Source organism: Corvus moneduloides, chromosome 16, assembly GCF_009650955.1.
Source record: "Corvus moneduloides isolate bCorMon1 chromosome 16, bCorMon1.pri, whole genome shotgun sequence".
In the NCBI taxonomy this organism is placed as follows: Eukaryota; Metazoa; Chordata; class Aves; order Passeriformes; family Corvidae; genus Corvus; species Corvus moneduloides.
This window is the reverse complement of record NC_045491.1, coordinates 3,111,527-3,127,784: the sequence shown is the minus strand read 5'-3', so window position 1 is coordinate 3,127,784 and position 16,258 is coordinate 3,111,527. Positions and strand designations below refer to the sequence as shown.

At 47.3% G+C, this 16,258-nt stretch overlaps 1 protein-coding gene across 2 annotated transcripts in view; it reads right to left on the bottom strand.

Moving 5' to 3' along the window:
- Positions 1 to 3,506, bottom strand: part of FAM20C (FAM20C golgi associated secretory pathway kinase) — a 59,290-nt gene extending 55,784 nt beyond the window's left edge. The window contains exons 1-2 of one of the 2 annotated variants that reach the window (XM_032125808.1): positions 3,337 to 3,506; positions 1,390 to 2,742 (exon numbers count right to left, since the gene is read on the bottom strand). In XM_032125808.1, the coding sequence (XP_031981699.1) occupies positions 1,390 to 1,895 (506 nt within the window). In that variant the 5' untranslated portion in view covers positions 1,896 to 2,742; positions 3,337 to 3,506. Of the gene's footprint in view, positions 1 to 1,389; positions 3,178 to 3,336 lie in introns of those variants that run through there. The other variant, XM_032125807.1, reaches the window with a different exon arrangement.
- Between the last annotated feature and the right edge of the window lie 12,752 nt (positions 3,507 to 16,258).

Genomic DNA, 16,258 nt, shown 5'->3' with positions numbered 1-16,258 from the left:
GCTCTTCTACAGCAGAAACACAGAGCTCAGTTTTACCGTGTGCTTAGGCTGCATTACATTACACACAGCTTTTACAGGTCTGACTCGAACAACAGCATCATCCTGAACCTTTGTTTAACAGGGACGTGGGGCAGGAAACCAAGAGTGCAGCAGAACCTGACCTGTGGTGCCCAACGCTCCCACTCCCTCCTCCTTCTTAAAGAGAGAGAATGAGAGACACTGCATCACTCTGAACTGGTTGCGAAAGAACTGGCTGGCTTTGCCCCTTCCTGAGCGGTAGGACACTACTACAGCAAAGAACTGTTAAAATGTTACCTTCCAAATTTCCCTTTAGTTCTGTGAACTTTGGCTGCAGCCACTAAAGAAAAGACGTACAAAAGGCAGCTGCATTGTAGATATCAGTGCTGATTTCACTCTTCACCTACAGAACAGACTAACCCATATTTTTGATTCAGAGTTCTCTGTGTTTACAGTCATCTCCAGATGTTCAGGCATTTGTGACTTTTTTTTTCTTTTTCTCTCAGAGAAACCAAAACTTTTCCAGGTTATTTCCCTTCACAGTCAATTAGGATTATTAGATGGAAGAGGCCTGGACAATTCACATGCTCATGGGGCGGAAATCAGAATTATTTATCCTCTCTTTCTAAAGGTTTAGATCATGCTGGCTGCTCTGCAGCTTGACAGAGCTTTTGCACGGTACAATGCAGCTGTTTAAACATTACAATGTCAGTGTGTTGGGAAGAGGGTGCTGTTGTATTAGACAACCCTTTTGATTTTTCAGTCATTGAATTTCTCAGCATTTCTAAGGAGCCAACAGGGCATACGATTCACAGAGGCAACTGACTGCTTTGAAGGCTGGAGAGCAGTGGAGGTGCAGGGCACTGGGAATTAATTGAGGATGAAAAATGTAGCACAGATCAGATCCTGAGAGCGGAAATACCTGCCAGGATGAATGCCTTAGTGGTACTAGACCTTGCTTTTGAGAAAAGTTAATGTGTTACTGGCTGGCCTCACTGCTCAGCCCCTTCACCTCTGAGTGGGAGACAGGGAACGCTCGCTGTGAGCTCACCCTCCTCCTCACACCGTTCTTCTGGCAGCATCTTCCTCGGCTGCAGCTGGAGATGGGGGGAGACCGACCCCTTGGCCCCAGCGCTCCAGCCTTCCCGTGCTCCTGCGTTTATTCTGTATTTCACGGCATTTATTTTCCGGAGGAACACGACCGGGGCGAGCCTGCGAACCGTTTCTCTTTTTCCCAGTGACCCCGAGTCGCTCCGTTCAACCCTCTGCCCACTTCCCCCCAGCCACGACACCCTAAAGCCCGCGTTACCCACCGGACCGCAGCGACCCTGGGGACACACGCCACGTCCCCACCCCGCCCCGGCCACTCACCACTCGGGCTGCTCGGCCGCCCGCGGGTTGAACCTGATGTCGCTGTTGACATTGAAGAGGAGGTCGCCGTCGGCCAGCGGGGGCAGGGCGGCGCGGTACAGCGGGTGCTCGAAGAGCGCGGCCAGCGGGGCGGCGTTGCTGGCGGGGGGCGGCGGGCGCGGCGCCCCGGGGCCGATCAAGCGCCGCGCCCTCCCCGCCGCCGCCGCGCCCGCGCCGCCCGCGCCGCCCGCCGCCCGCTCCGCAGCCTCCCGCGACTGCGACGAGAGGTTGGAGGCCGGCTCGGCGCTGAAGTCCTGCAGGATCCGCAGCGTGTGCTTGCTGGGCCAGCGCGGCGCGGCGGCGCGGGGCGGCGCGGCGGCGGGCGGAGGGCAGGAGCAGCCCGGGCGGCCCTCGGGGCCCCGGCGCTCCAGGCGCGGCAGCAGGTCGATCATGATGTGCATGGTGCAGGCGACGAGGAACACCATCAGGATCAGCACCCGGAACTTGCGGACCAGGAGCATTTTCATGGCCGGGGCGGCTGATGGATTACCGGGGGAGGGGGAGGGAGGGGAGGCGGCGGACAGAGCCCGGGCGGGCGCGGGGCTGCCGGGCCCCCCCCGGGGCTCCGGCGTGCTTCTCTCGGGTCGGGAAGCGAGCGATCAAGTCAATAAAGTTACCTCCATAGGCGCCGAGAAATAAACAGGCTAAACCCGATAGGTCCTCATGTCTCAGTATCATCAAGAACTTGGGAGGGGGAGGAAAAAAAAATAAAGGGGGAAAAAAAAATAATAATTAAAAAAAAAAAAAAAGCTCCGGACCGAGCCTTTAAAATCAACAGGAAAACAGTGCCAGCGGCATGGCAATATAGAAAGCCATCTGTTCACGATTTCTCCCTCTTTTTATTACAGGGATCACAACAAACAGGGAAAATTGGCTCTTGGAGAGAAACCGGCATCAAGCACAGCCGCTGATTGAAAAAAATATAAAATTAAAAAAAAAAATACGGAGAGGAGGAGGGGGGAAAGAAAAATATTAAGAAAACCTGTGCGGAAAGGCGACAGAAGAAAAAAAATCATCCATAATATTTGGCTGTGCTGGAAACGCTGACTCCCTTCCCTTGGATTTGAGCAGTGATGCAGCAGAAGCGCTCTCCGCTCGCTCTCGCTCCCTCTCTTCTCTCAGACTCTTTAAGAACCTTGGCTGGAAAATCATTTTCTTAGAGCGGTTCCAGTTTCTTCATCCATCGCGTCCAGTGCTTGGGAGAGATTAGTATGTTCAACTGAGATCGAGTCTGGGTGGCTGCTGTATCCGAGCTGGGCTTGTGCTTTGGCTTGGGCTGGCTTTTTTTGGCTGCAAAACTGTCTGATGGCACAACTGCAACATAAAGGTTAAATATGGCACAGGAAAAAAATAAAAAAAAAGAGGGGGGAGAAGGAAGGATTAGAGGAAAGAAACTAATATAAATCAGAGGTTCTTTTAGCGAAGAGGTCTTTGATCTCTGCTGGGTCTTACAGATCTTTCTTTAGGAGAGAGAGAGAAAGGAAGAGAGAAGGGGGGAGAGAAGGGAAAAGGGGGGAGAGATCTTTGGCAGGTGCAGAGTGAAAACCTCTTTCAGCTACACTGAATTCTGGAGACTGGTTGGACTAGTAGCTCTGCAGCTCGAGCTTTCAGTGGGTGTGTTAAATATTATGAGCGAGCCATGATTCCTGCCTTCCTCACGTCATAGTTAGGAGATTGGCTAAATAAACGCTACAGTGATAGTAACAGGAAAACCTCAACCAAAAGCGGGGGTTTTTTTCCCTCCTCTCCTCCCTCCTTCCCACCCCCCCTTCTCATTCTACTGCAGCTCCAACTGGGGCAAGGAGAGGGCGTCTGTTCCACAAAGGTTTGGGGAAAAAAAATATAAAGGGAAAAAAAAAAAAAAAAACAAACCACGAAGCGGTAGAAGAGAGAGGAATCTGCACTAACAGCATTGCGAAGCAGGAGAGCGGTGTGTGCCGGGCTGGGATCGGCGATTGTGCTCCGTCACTGTCCGGGCTGGCAAGTGGCGCATTGCCCGCTGCCCTCGCCCCCGGCCCGGCAAGGTCAGCCCGGGGAGCCGCGGGCTCCGCTCCCCCCGGGACACAGCCTTGCTGTCTAATCCGAGATCCTGCGGGCTGTGATAATCCGGGAGCGTGCTGCCCGCCCTCCTGCTGCCTTCCCCGCGCAGCTGGCTCCGTGTCCGGCTGGCCCAGTGGGCTAATGGAAGTGGTGGCCTCGGGGCCAGCACAGCCCGGAGAGTGCTGTTGGCAGTTGTGGAAGAGTGAGGGCACTCTGGAGGGAGGGACGAGCTGTTCCTGGTTCTTCAGGTGATCAGGCGGGGATGCTCAGAGCTGCTGATTTCTGTCTTTGGGGAGAGTTTCCCTGGATTCTCTGGACCATAGCCGGGCTCCAGTGGTGGTTGAGTTGGGCTGTAGGAGAAGTGAGAAAGGTAAAGTGCTTACTCCAACCCACCACCAACTTTCCACAGAATCATCTCAATGCTGAATGCGGTGGTCCGTGTTTCCCTGAATTATGCCGCATTAAAGTGTTGCTTTTCCTCCAAAAGCGTTCTCCCATCCAGCACTGTTCCCTTCCTGGTTCTTCTGCAGAGTCCAGCACTCTGCACTCCTCTGAAGCACATCCATGCAGTGTTACAGAGTCACCGTGTTTTGCACAAGGGAAATCACTGCTTTTCCAGCAGGAATAAAGGTTGATGAACCAAAAAAAAAAAAAAAAAGACCTAACAGGACCATGATCCTATGGACTGCTCTGTAGCTTTGTGGAAGGACAAAACTCACTGTCCTAGTGAGACTTTGTAGTCCCAGGGTTCAGAGGTGCACCTGGATCCTTCAAGTACAGGTGTACTTAGTCACAGCAAAACGTTTTGCTACAGAGCCAGAAGCAAGCTTTTCTGTCTTTTCCCACTTTTTTTCACCAAGATCAGCTTGGACAAAGGCTGTCTGGACTGTGTGGACAGTGGCAGTGGTTCCTTGTGTGTTGTTGCCTCCTGCTACTGTTCAATATCAAGTCTGTACAGTCCTGCTTGGGAAATCAAGTTTGGTTCATAATTTAGCTACCTCTCCATGCAGTGAGATAACATTCAGTTTATTTTAACCTAGCTTAGGAAGCTGGCATTTTAGGCCCATCAGGAAGAACCTTGCAGTTTTGGTCCAGCTGGGGAACCCTCAGTTGCTGGAAAGGGCTACAATACGTGGTGGGGATGCAGTATGAATGGCATGTGGAAAATTATCTCCATGGTTTTGGGGTTCTTTTTTTTGCCTGCCTGTGGCTTTGCCTGCTGCTGTCTCCTAGGGAAATCAGCTGAGCTGGATTACTAATCAAGCCCAGGGAGACAAAAGGGGGCAGGTGGAAGCTGGAGCCTGTGGTTTAGGGAGCGGCTGATGGAGGAGGGCAGCCGAAGCCAGTGAGGGGTGAGTGCAGGGTACAAGGTTCTTTGTGTATCACTTGTGTTGTACTCTGCTGTGGCTTTTTAAGGAGTTCTGGGGGAGCTGTTTGTAGCACTTCAAGTGAGGCTAGATAATATGGCACATTATCTCCTTTAGAGTGGCACAGCAGAACTTGTAGGTTGCAAATTTTACCTACGTGGAGGTTGTTGTTTTGTTGTTTTTTTTTTTTTTGGTGTTTGCCCTACTAAAACTGAGGTCTATGGTGTTAGATGGGGGTGAAACTGAACAGGTCTGAGGAGAAGGTTGCAAATTACTTAAATGAGTTCTTGAGGTTAAAGTTGCTTGAATTTACTTTGCAGTAAAAGAACATTGTGTCAAACATGTTGTAACTCTGTGTGTACGTTATATAATGGAAAGGAGGCTGGCTTTGAAATATAATGCAGGCAACTGGATGTAGTTAATTACGTGACTTTCAAGAGCTGAAAATGATGATACTGTGAACGAGTAACTAATTCCTTGAAACTACATGTTTTTGTTTTCATTAGTGTGATCTTTAGTGCACGTTGTCTATTTAGTTAAGTATGATTTCATCTAAAGTGTGTCTGAACCTCCCTGTCTTCCACAAGCTGCTTGTTCCTCAAGCCTTTTAAACATTTGAGTTTTAGCTAAAAATGTGAGACTGGTAGATGTACCGTATTCTCTTCTGCAACTGACCTTTGTGGACAAATTTTGCCTGGACCCAAGTGCCCCAGAGATGTGAATAAAGGAGAGCTGTCTTGTGTCACTGCATTTGTTTCTCAGCTTCAGTATCTACAAATGCCTTTAGCCACTGATGGGTCATCTGTGACATAAGATACACTTGCCAGGTGGCAAACTCTGGCAGAGAAAGAGCTTGTGGCTTTGCTTTGGACTAAGGGAAAAGCATAATTCATTGTTTCCTGAGCCTTTCTTCCTCTGTCCTGAAGGCTGCTGATGATCAGCACCAGCAGTATGTTACAGCCCCTCTGTGCCTCTAAGCTCTGCTGATTGGTGAAGCCAAGGGAATGGAGCCAGGGCTCATCTGGCTCTTCCCAAACCCCTGAGGGCTCCACCTGTAGCCCATCACACAAGGAGGATACCAGCCCACCTGTTTTCTTCTGGATCTTTCCCATGAGCAGGTGCAAAAGTACAGCCCTGCTCTTGTCCTAGAGTCACTGTGCCTTGGGTGTGAGTGAAGGGGCCGCTCTCACCTCTCTAATCATCTGTTTGGGAACACAAAGCAAGAGGCAATCTCACATTTGCATTCCTGCTGCTGACCCCACGGGGCTGGCAGGAGCCTGGTGTTCTGGCCAGGGAGATGGGAACTGAAGTATCTGCTGGGTTGGGAGGGCTGAGATGGCTTGTGGTCAGGAAGCCACAGATGGTTGATGCATGAAAGCCCTGGGATAAGACAGGAGCTGGGCTGCAGGTCAGGATAGCTGGGAAGTGGGGTGGCAGGTGGCAGGCAGACCCAGGGCCTGGGTCTGAGGTATTCCAAGGCTAGTGCAGCTTGCCAGGACAAACTCATTGCTGGCCCTGGGCAAGTGTGAGCTTGGTGCAACAGGGCTTTTGTGCTTGTGCTGGTATCTGGGGTGTGTGTGATCCCCTGTGCTAGGGAAGAGTTCCCTTTTTCTGCTGCAAGGGAAGAACTGGGGATTTGTGTCTAGCCAGCTGGACTTCAGCCCTACATCCCTGTGCATGTACTGTGAGGCCCTGGCCCCTTCACTTTCAGTGCAAGTGCAATGTTTGCATGCAACTTACCTCCTCTGGCTTCAAATGTTTGCATGCAAGGCTTGATAAAAACCCCAAAACTTTTGGTAACTGCTGATTATTGTTCAAGCAGGATTTTAAGTACCAAACCTGTGTGCATAGAGCCACGGGATCTTTGTAATCATGCCTGATTTGGGCAGTTGTTAGATAGACGCAGAAGATAGTTGTTTATTAATTAACTTGCCAAGTTAACTTGGTCTCAGTAAGGAATATGCAAATATTTCTCCTTAACTAAATTCTATGCCTTCATGTGGAATTCCAGTATGTGGCAAAGAGCTTTTCATTTCTGCTGTGCTGTGTGTTGGACCAGCATTACCCCTGTAATTGCTGGCATTATGTAAACAAGAAAATAATAAGTTCTTAATGGAATATTATGCCATCAATAAGTCATTGCATACAGCTCATTTCAATAACATAAATGAAATCAAGGCCCTTACATCAACTCTTTATTTTTGGTCACTGAATTAAAATCTTTCCTCTCTTTTATTGAAGTACTTGAAAGTTATTGGGAGTTTCACATTGAATTGCTACAGTCATGAGCCAGGATTGCTTTGGATCTAACAAGCTTTTTAATTTGGTATTACAGGTTGGCACTCAGCACTTCTTTGCATGTTCTACCTTTGCTTTTATTAAATAACACAATCAAGAATTTGGGAGGGGTTACTGTTGTATATCCTGGCATTTCTTCATTGTTTTGTGCATGAATTAATAGCTTATCTGCTGCTGAAATCTCTGTAGATGTTTATTCTCCCCATTTTTGTCTGTCTGCCTCACTGAGCAGGGACAATGGTCAGTGTATGTGATAGTGTATTCAGGTAAATAAATGAAGCATGGTTTTGGGTGAGTAAACATACCCAGCTATTATTTTCTGTTATAACAGTTTACAGCCTTCTGATGTAAAGCCTGAATGCAGCAGGGCAAGCTGTAAGTCAGGCCTGATTGCACATTTTGAATCAGTGTAATATTTTTATTGTTACTTCTAATGGAAAAATGGATTTTCCTTTCTGAGAGCCTCCATCTATGATGCTGGAAGTCCTGAGGGCATCACATGCCTTGCCTGGCCCCTGTGGCCATGCTGCCCAGGGTGCCTTTCCTGCTCTCCCTCTCCTTCCTCCCTCTGAAGATTGATGTGCTGACCTGATTTATTGGTGCTTTGCCTTATAAACACAGATCACACTGGCAATCTAATGGGTACTGCATATTAACCTCCCACACTGCCAAAATCACTTTCATTGCTGTGGAATACACTTGGTACTGAACAGGAGGTGATTCCATGAGCTTGATTTCACTGTCAACTTCTGTGTATGAAGCATCAGCAGCACACATTTCAAGTGGTGTGCTGATGTTTTTTAATAATGCATACTAAGTTTTGGCTGCTTTCCAGCCCAGGGTTTTGTTAGGTATTTGGTGGTTTTTTTGAATGAATCTTGACCCAAGTCTCCACCCACAAATCACAGAGGCAGTGTGGTCGCCTGCTCTTCCCCATGGTGGCTTTGCTAAGGTTGCCTGAAGGGGCACTGAGCTGCGAGCTGGAGCTAAATAGTGCTGGAAGGAGGGACTGATGGGCTGGTCCTGTCAGATCATCAGGGCTGGGCAAAGGGGGGCTCTCTGTGGAAATGCATCAGCAGCCTCAACTGATTTCAGAAAGCCAAAGCTGCCAGCTCCAGCCTTTTGCTTGGAGTGTTCCCGTTCTTTAATTTGGGATACAATATTCAGGATGACCTAAACCCCCAGGGGTTTCTTGATCAACCTGTTGAAAGCACTGAGCTCGTTGTCCTTATGGAATAGGAGGTGTTTTTTCCCTGTTTGTTACTCCTCAGCTGTTGCTGCTGCAGATCAAGGGTTGGCTCCTCAGCTGGAATCAGCTGGCCCTGGTTTCAATGAAATGCCATCTCATTAGATCAGCTGAGGATCCGGTCCACAATGCTTAATTCTTCCACTGTTTGGAGCAAAGAGCTGCCTGGCCATGCAAGAACAAAATTCTTCTTGTTGCTGGAGCAGTGGGGTTGGGCCTGTGGAGGGATCACATTTACTGGAGGCATTCAAGTGGGGTAGTGATCTTGCATATAGCTGCATTACAGAGGGGCTGAGAAATTGCCTTCCTAAATGGTAGGATGTCACAAAGAAATGAGTTGTTAGCAAGTTGTGTTCTTATCTAAAAATTATCACTGAGACCAAGTCAAAACTAATTATCTTGATGTGCATGACATAAGAGCATGCACTGCTTGAGTTATCATAATTTCATCTTCCTACAGCAACTGATTCCTCAAAAAGTAATTGTGATCAAATTAGCCTGTGTTCCTTGTGGACTTTCTGGGTTAGTGCATGAATCTTTGTAAAGTGTAGAAAAGATGGCTTGGTAAATTACATATAAAATAACTTTGCAGTTTCAGTGAAATTGAGGAAGCTACCTGATTTATGCCAGGAAAAAACGCATCCTGATGCTAAAATGAGATGTAGCTACACGTGCACACAGGTAGCTTCTGCCTACTGCAGTGTGCAGTCACACAGGGACCCATTTGAGTGCATACAGAACTATGAACAGCTCAGTTGTATACTGAAGAATCTCTTCTGTGAATTCTTTTATTTTTTTAGTCTAATTTTGATTTCTATGGATGTTTTGACATCTCAACTTGAGCTTTTTTCTTCTTGGTTGGATAATTTTTCAATCAGATAATTAAAAAAAAAAACACCTGAGAAACTAAGAGAGCAAACCACAAGACATTTTAAGCATGTGCCAGCCTGAAATAGAAATTAAAATACTAATAGAAACCCTCATGGGAGAGTCTTACAACTAAGAGAGACTTACAACTCCCTGCCCCTGGGAGACACCAGGATTCTCCTCAGCTTGGATGCTCCTTACCAGTGTGATTCTGAGGAGTTGCTTCAGTTCTGTCTCCTTGTCTGATGGGAAGGATACCCTGGGAGCTTTTTGAGATCTATTAATAAAAGCCACTACAGGAGGGAAATGGTGGTATTTTAGGTCCTGCTTCTTTGGAGAATAATTCATATTCCTGATTTCAACGCCACGAGAAATTCAGAATCCTAAAAATATTCTTTATAGGGAGGTCTGAAACACTGGGACTTAGTCCTCGAGTCATGAAACCTCTTAAGCTTAGCAGCCCCTTATTTCTTGGCTTGATGGGAGCTTCCTTTCTGATGAATTGCCACTTGCCCTGTGGTTTGGGCCTCTCTGTGCCCCCTTAATGGGGTGCTCCAGTGCTGCTGTAACCCTGCTGAGGCAGCTGCTCCAGTCCCAGCCTGTGCAGTTCCTGCTACGCAGCCCTGAGATCAGAATTAACCAGTTCTAGCCTGAATTAAGGCAGGCCCAGGGCTGGCTTGGCCTCGATGAAAATGGGGGGAGTCTGCTGTTATTCTGCCAAGGGAGGTGGTGAGGTCTTGGGGTCTCTCCCTCCCTTCCCATCAGCGAGATGGGCTTTCCTGGCACTCTTTTGTTGCCAGTGATTTCTGCTCTTCTAGTCCTACATTTGTTTTTGTTTCCCTAAGGGCTTTTTTTAATACTGTCTGGATTTCTGGATTGTTCTTCTTGATATGTTGCAATAGTAAATTTGAGTGGTCAGGTGTGGCTATTTCGTGTTTGCAGTTGAAGGCTGGAGGTGCACAGCCCCTGTGGTAAAGCAGCTGTGCTGTTACGGGGGAAGGATGATCTATGAGTTTGGGAATGTGTCAGGGTGCTGGGGGCAAGTTTGTTTCCTGTATCCAATTTTTCTTGTCAGGCCGTGGGCTTCTCCAAGGCGTGGGCTCAAAAAACACTTGAGACAATTTAGGTGCCTGAGCTGGAGGCATAATTGCCACAGGCTCCCTTGTAAATCAGACCTAATTGCCTTTGGGTTTGTCATTTAGTTGAGAGACCAAGATGGTTTTACACATATAGGTTGGAGTAATAAGATTTGATTTATCTGCTCTGTCTCTTCAGAGAGGGGTGCTTTGAGGCAGGGTGTCCCCTGTGCTCTGAGTTTGTACAGAGCCTACAACAAGTGAGCTGTGTCCTCAGGTGAAGTACAGGTTAGAAGGAGGGTGGGGATAATATCCGCACACAGCACCTGTAACCCAGTGGTGAAAGGAGTTGCTCGCTTACCTTCACTGCTGGAAGATAAAACTCCAGGCAGTTGCCAAGAAATGCGCCAAGGTTATGACTCTCAGGTGGGCTGGAAACACGAATGTCAGACGTGCAAAGTGAAAGTGGTTTCAAGTGCAGGCTTTGTTCTTGTTGGGTTCTTTGAAGATTGAGGTAACTTAAAAAGAAGGGGGGGGGGGGAGGGAGGTTTCTGTGGAAAAGTGGAGTGGATATTGGTGTTCACTTTGTTCTGTGTTCTTCACAGCTGGTAGAAGTCACAGTGTAAATGGACTTAACTGCTGAGTGACCTTTGACAAAGCCAGATAGGAAGTCTTTTGTTGTTGTTGTCAGTGATGGTAATTTCCTTTTTTTTTTTTTTTCAAGGTAAGAAGTCTTTTTTTACTGTGGTGATTCAGTAGTTTTAACGGAAACTTTGAGACAGAGACATGGTGACAAGATAGTGATTGCAGTGAGTAACAAGGCTCAGTCAATTATTGACCAGCCAATCTCAGCACCTTTGTTTTCCTTGCTGACAAAATATCACAACCTTTATACAAAGAGCTGAGCCGGCAGGAACCCAGCATTGCTCATTCTGGATGTCACTGTGAGAAATGAGTATCTTCTTGTTATAAAGTGAATTGAATTCTCTCCTTGCAAAGTTTCTTCCCATTATCTTTTGGATTAGCGCTCTGTACATGGCTGTCTGCTCTGATTTCTGTCCTTTCTCATAGGAAAGCATGCAGAAGAGGTAAAAGCCAATGCAATGGCTGTTTTATGGAATATTTTATAGGGTGCCCTAGCACAGCCAGTTAGAGCAGGGCTAGGATGGCCCAGATCTCATCTGGACCCCTTTAGACAGGACTGCCGTGGATACAAATGCTCATGTGTTGACTCATGTTTATGAATCCTCCTTCAGGAGGCATATCTGCTGTTGGTACTGGAGCTAATAATTTCAAGAGCACGTGGGCTTTGTAGTGACAGTGGCTGCAAAGCTCTGCTGTGGTCATATTTTGTGGTGCAAAGGCATGCAGCTCCCTTTCTTTCCAGCTCTCTTCAAATATAGATTGTACCCTTCTGGCAGGTTAGCCAGGGCACAGGGATGGGACTTTCCTGTGCTTTTTGTGTAGGTGTTACTCCATTCAGCACTGGTGTAGCTCTGAGAAAGGGTTAATGCTTGAGATCCCTGAAGGGGTAGTGCCGTGGCTCAAAGCTTTTTGCCTTGATGTGATGGGAAGAGGCTTTTTCAGTTGAACCTGATTCCCTCAGCTTGAAGTGAGCCAGCAAAAACTGCCTGGCCTCCTTGTTTGCTCACTGAAATCAACAGAAGTTTGATATTCCTGGACTGAACAGATTGAAGGGAGAGGCTGGTGAAGCCCTCGCACATAATTCCATCACCAGGAGCAGAGGTCCTGCTCAGCTCGTAGTGAATAACACCATAAATGTGAGCAGAGTTCCTGCCCAACTCACTGGTGATCACCACTTTGCTGGACTAAGTTCTGCAAGACTCAAATTAATGATACTGGAGAGCTTCATGTAAGGCCACAGATGTTTTGCTTGTTATCCATAGGGCCCACTTTAGAATTCTGGCCTACAAATGGAGTTGAGGTGGGCAAGTCAAGTTCCAGAGGTAATAAAGTGAAAATTAAATTTAGTAGTTAGTGTGCAGTGATGCAGTAAGGCTCCTGGCATCTGATTGCTTCTGCCCCACAGATAACAAGCAAGCCAGCAAGAAAAATAAAAGTTGCATAAAGAGCAAAGTAGCAGCAAATTCAAAAATGCATCAAAGACAGCACATTGAAACTAGCAGAGTTTACAAAAAAAGCTTTTGAAAAAAATCCAAAGTTAAAAGGATAAAGATCAAAGGAAGAACAAAAGGAAATAGGGACAAATAAATTAAAGGACAAAATTATGAAGCAAAAGAGCAAAATGTCTTATACAGAAGGGCTGAAAATGAAGGACTCAGAAAAATAATGAAATAAGGGAATAACAAATAGTGACATGCAGCTTTGAGTATCATTTGTGTAGGTGTTCGTAGTGCAGTATGAACACTTCCTTTATAATTCTGATTTTTCTTTTATTGTTTCTCAACCCAGAAAAGAGAAGTTCCTTCTCATAACGCTTGCAGGTAGGCTGTGCCTTCTGCCTCTAGGATCTCGCAGAAATAGCGCTGGGGGTGGTCAAGACCTGCTTGGATGCTTTGCTGTGTGCCCCTGGCAGAAGTGGGTGGGGGCCGCAGATGGCAAAGGGCAGAGCATGGAAAGTGCTGGAGTTTGGGTGGGACTTGGGGGTGTTCCTGACAGTCGGGTGAAGGCTTATGGAGGATGGGGAGGAGTCTTTGATGGAGGTCTGACAATGTGTGACCGGTCCCATCTGCTGCCTGTGGAGCGATGCACAGAAACATGAAGTACCTCTGCAGTCCACAGGGTATTTTATGCACCAAGGAAGATGCCGTTTTCCAGAGTCTTGTCTTGTAGCTGTTAGTTGAAAACTCCATGTGGAGGTTGGCATAGAAATTAGGGTCAGAAGGTCCTCACGTGCCCCCCTGCACTGGTGCTCAGGGCACAGCAGCACTGGGTGAGGGCTGAGGGTATAGCAGATGCCCAAGCATACTCCAGGGTGATCCCATTATAGAGGCAACACAAAAGTCACAGAGCTTAATCACTCTATTTTCCACCTGTTTGGTATTACAAACCTTTGGCAAAATGGGAGTGAAGTGACCAATGTATCTCATGGGTCCAGCCAGACCCAAACCATTTTCCTGGTAAGGGAACCTCCCCCTCCACACCTGGTCTGGCATTTTGGTTTATTCTCAGAAGGGAGACATTGGCATTGCTGCAAAACAGTTCAGGAGGTGTAAGGATGTTGGAAGGCACTAAAATACAAATAGTCTGTGGTGAATTGACCCTGGATGCATGCCAGGTACCCACCAAAACTGCTCTATCGCTCCCCTCCTCAGCTGGATGGGGGAGGCAAAATAGAACAAAAGTCTTGAGGGTTGAGGTAAGGGCAGGGAGAGATCACTCAACAATTACTGTTACAGGCAAAGTAGTCTCAGCTTGGGTAAACAAGTTTAAATTTTTGCTAATCAAATCAGAGGAGGATAGTGAGAAATAAAATCAAAACTTAAAAATGCCTTCTTTTGCTTCCTTTCTTCCCAGGTTCAACTTCACTTGTGTTTTTTCTCCCTGCTGCCCCCAAAGTGGCACAGGGGGACAGGGTGTGGGTCCTTCACCATGGACTGCAGGGAAGTGTCTGCTCTGACATTTGGAGCACCCCTTACCCCCTCCCTCCCTGACCTGGGTGTCTGCAGGGTTGTTGCTCTAGCACAGCTTCTTCTCTCCTGGCTGCAGTTGTGAAGTTTTATGGGGTTATTTCCCTTCTTAAACATGTTTATCCCAGAGATGCCCCGCCACTAGCCAAACTTTGCCATGCAAGCTGAATATATAACCCTACTGCAGAGGGAAATGTTGGCAGTTCGTGTGCCCTGGAGCCTCTTTTCCACCATTAAATTTATCGAGGCTGTGCTCTGGTGCAGCAGCTCATCTGCTCCTGCCGTGGCAGCAGGAAATGGGTGAGGACTGCAAATGTGCTCCTGGTGTACCCCACAGGAAGTGCCATCTGAAGTAATTTTGTTCTTCGCTTGCTGGCACCTGACAGCCAAGAAGGGCTGAGGAACAACCTGCAGTAAAGGAGAGTGAGGAGAGAAAAAAGGACTGAGCCTCAAGAGGTGAGAGACACAGCAGTGGCAGTTGCTTCTGAAGTCTTTTAATAGAAAGGTCTGTGGAAAATCATTTTCCCCTTTGCTTTGCTCTCCAGGCCCCAGTGTTCAAAGGGCAGGGGCAACTCTGACTGCTGCCAGCTGGATCCTGCAGAAGTGCCAATATTGGCTAATGCCAATACTGGGAAAACTTAGCCTGGATGCTGAATATTCACATTTGCATTCTTGAAACCCAGGCTGAACTTTTATTTAGTCTGAGTCATGATTCAAAAAATAAAATATGCACGGATCACAGTTGTGAAGAAAAGCAGCAGAAGTGGCTTTTTGGCACAAACATATGCAAGCCATATTTCTCTAGAAGTAATTTCCCATGGAAATTTAACCTCTGAAGGACGCTGAAGTTAAATTAAACTGTAGATTTTGTAACACAAGATGCTATTGTCAGTCTGGCAAGTCTGGCAGCCATGGAGGAGTAACACAATATGAAAGAAATGGTACACCCATCTTTAGAGCTGAAAACAAGGAGCTTTTCCCAGAGTCTGCATTAATGTTGCCATCCCTTTGTGACTACGGCCATGTCATTTAATCTCATTGCATCATCTGAAAATGGCTGTGAAATTAGTACCATATGTAGCCAGCACATAAAGGCCAGGGGAATAAATCACAGTGAGAGAAGACCACATTGTCCTTAAAGAGGAGAACTTTGGGCATGTGTGCATCTGAAGCAACTGCACTTTGCCATTTGCCTGATGGGTGAGTGGGCACGTGGTGAGTGCTTGCCCTGCCCAGTGGCATCTCTGCTGTGATCTGCCACAGAAGGTAGATGAGCCCTGTAGCTCCCCCAGTGCTGCCAGTTCTGTAATGGTGATGGTCTGGGACCTGTGAGTGCTGGGGGCTGGCTGTGCCTGGGCCAGCCAGATGTGCCTCTGCTAATAATAACAGGAACTGCCCTACGAGCAAAGCTCTATCTGGGTCACTCGTGTAAGCTCAGGGTATCAGCTCCTCTCCTCCAGGACAGGGTATGTAATCACAACAGAAATCAAATATACCATTTGGATTTCACCTTTTTCTGAACATCTGGCTGCTCACATTTTAGGCCTGCTGATTTCATAGGTGTCCTGGTTAGAAATAGGTTTTCTGTGCATGCAAGCATGGAAAACAAATGCTGAAAGGTTGCCCAGACAGTGACCTTGGAAATAATTTTCAAATTTGAGTGAATATTTTTATATTTTCTCCACTTAAAGTTTCCATAAGAGCAGTGCTGAGGTGTGTGACCTCTCTAGCCCTAACTTGGTGCTTATTTGAAAGAGTCCCTCTTTTCTCTAATGCTGCATTGCTGCCTTTGAAATCAGCAGAGAGAAGGGCAGTGGAGCCCTGCAACGAGATGTGACCTAAAGCTGGTGGCATCTACAAAGAGAGTCCAGTTGACTTCAGCAGGCTTTGGAGTGTGCTTGTAAAAGGCTGCTGGCAGGGCACTCTGTGGTGCCCTCTGTGTCTTAATTTCCTCCCTTTGCTGGTCTCAGTGTGAACCTCCTGACCCCTGGTGCATACTGATCATCTTCTGTTTTTTACCAGGGAAGCAAAGCTTGGGACAAGTTTTGCTGGAGAATTGTCAGAGAAGGGATTGCAGCTTTTCATTTGCTTGACTTTACTGGCTGAGGTCCATGTTGGCAGATCCTTCAGTAGCTCGTTATTGTTGGAGGCTTTTCTCGATGGGTGTTCTCTGCAGCTGTGCTGAAGGTGTCTGGTACACCCCAAGCTGTGTCCCCAGCCTCAGGATCCTCTTCTCCAGTGAGCAAAGTCAATGGGATTTTATGTCCCAGAAGCAGCATGTAAACATAAAGAAAGGTTTCACGGCCTTGTTCTTGATGTTTTTGA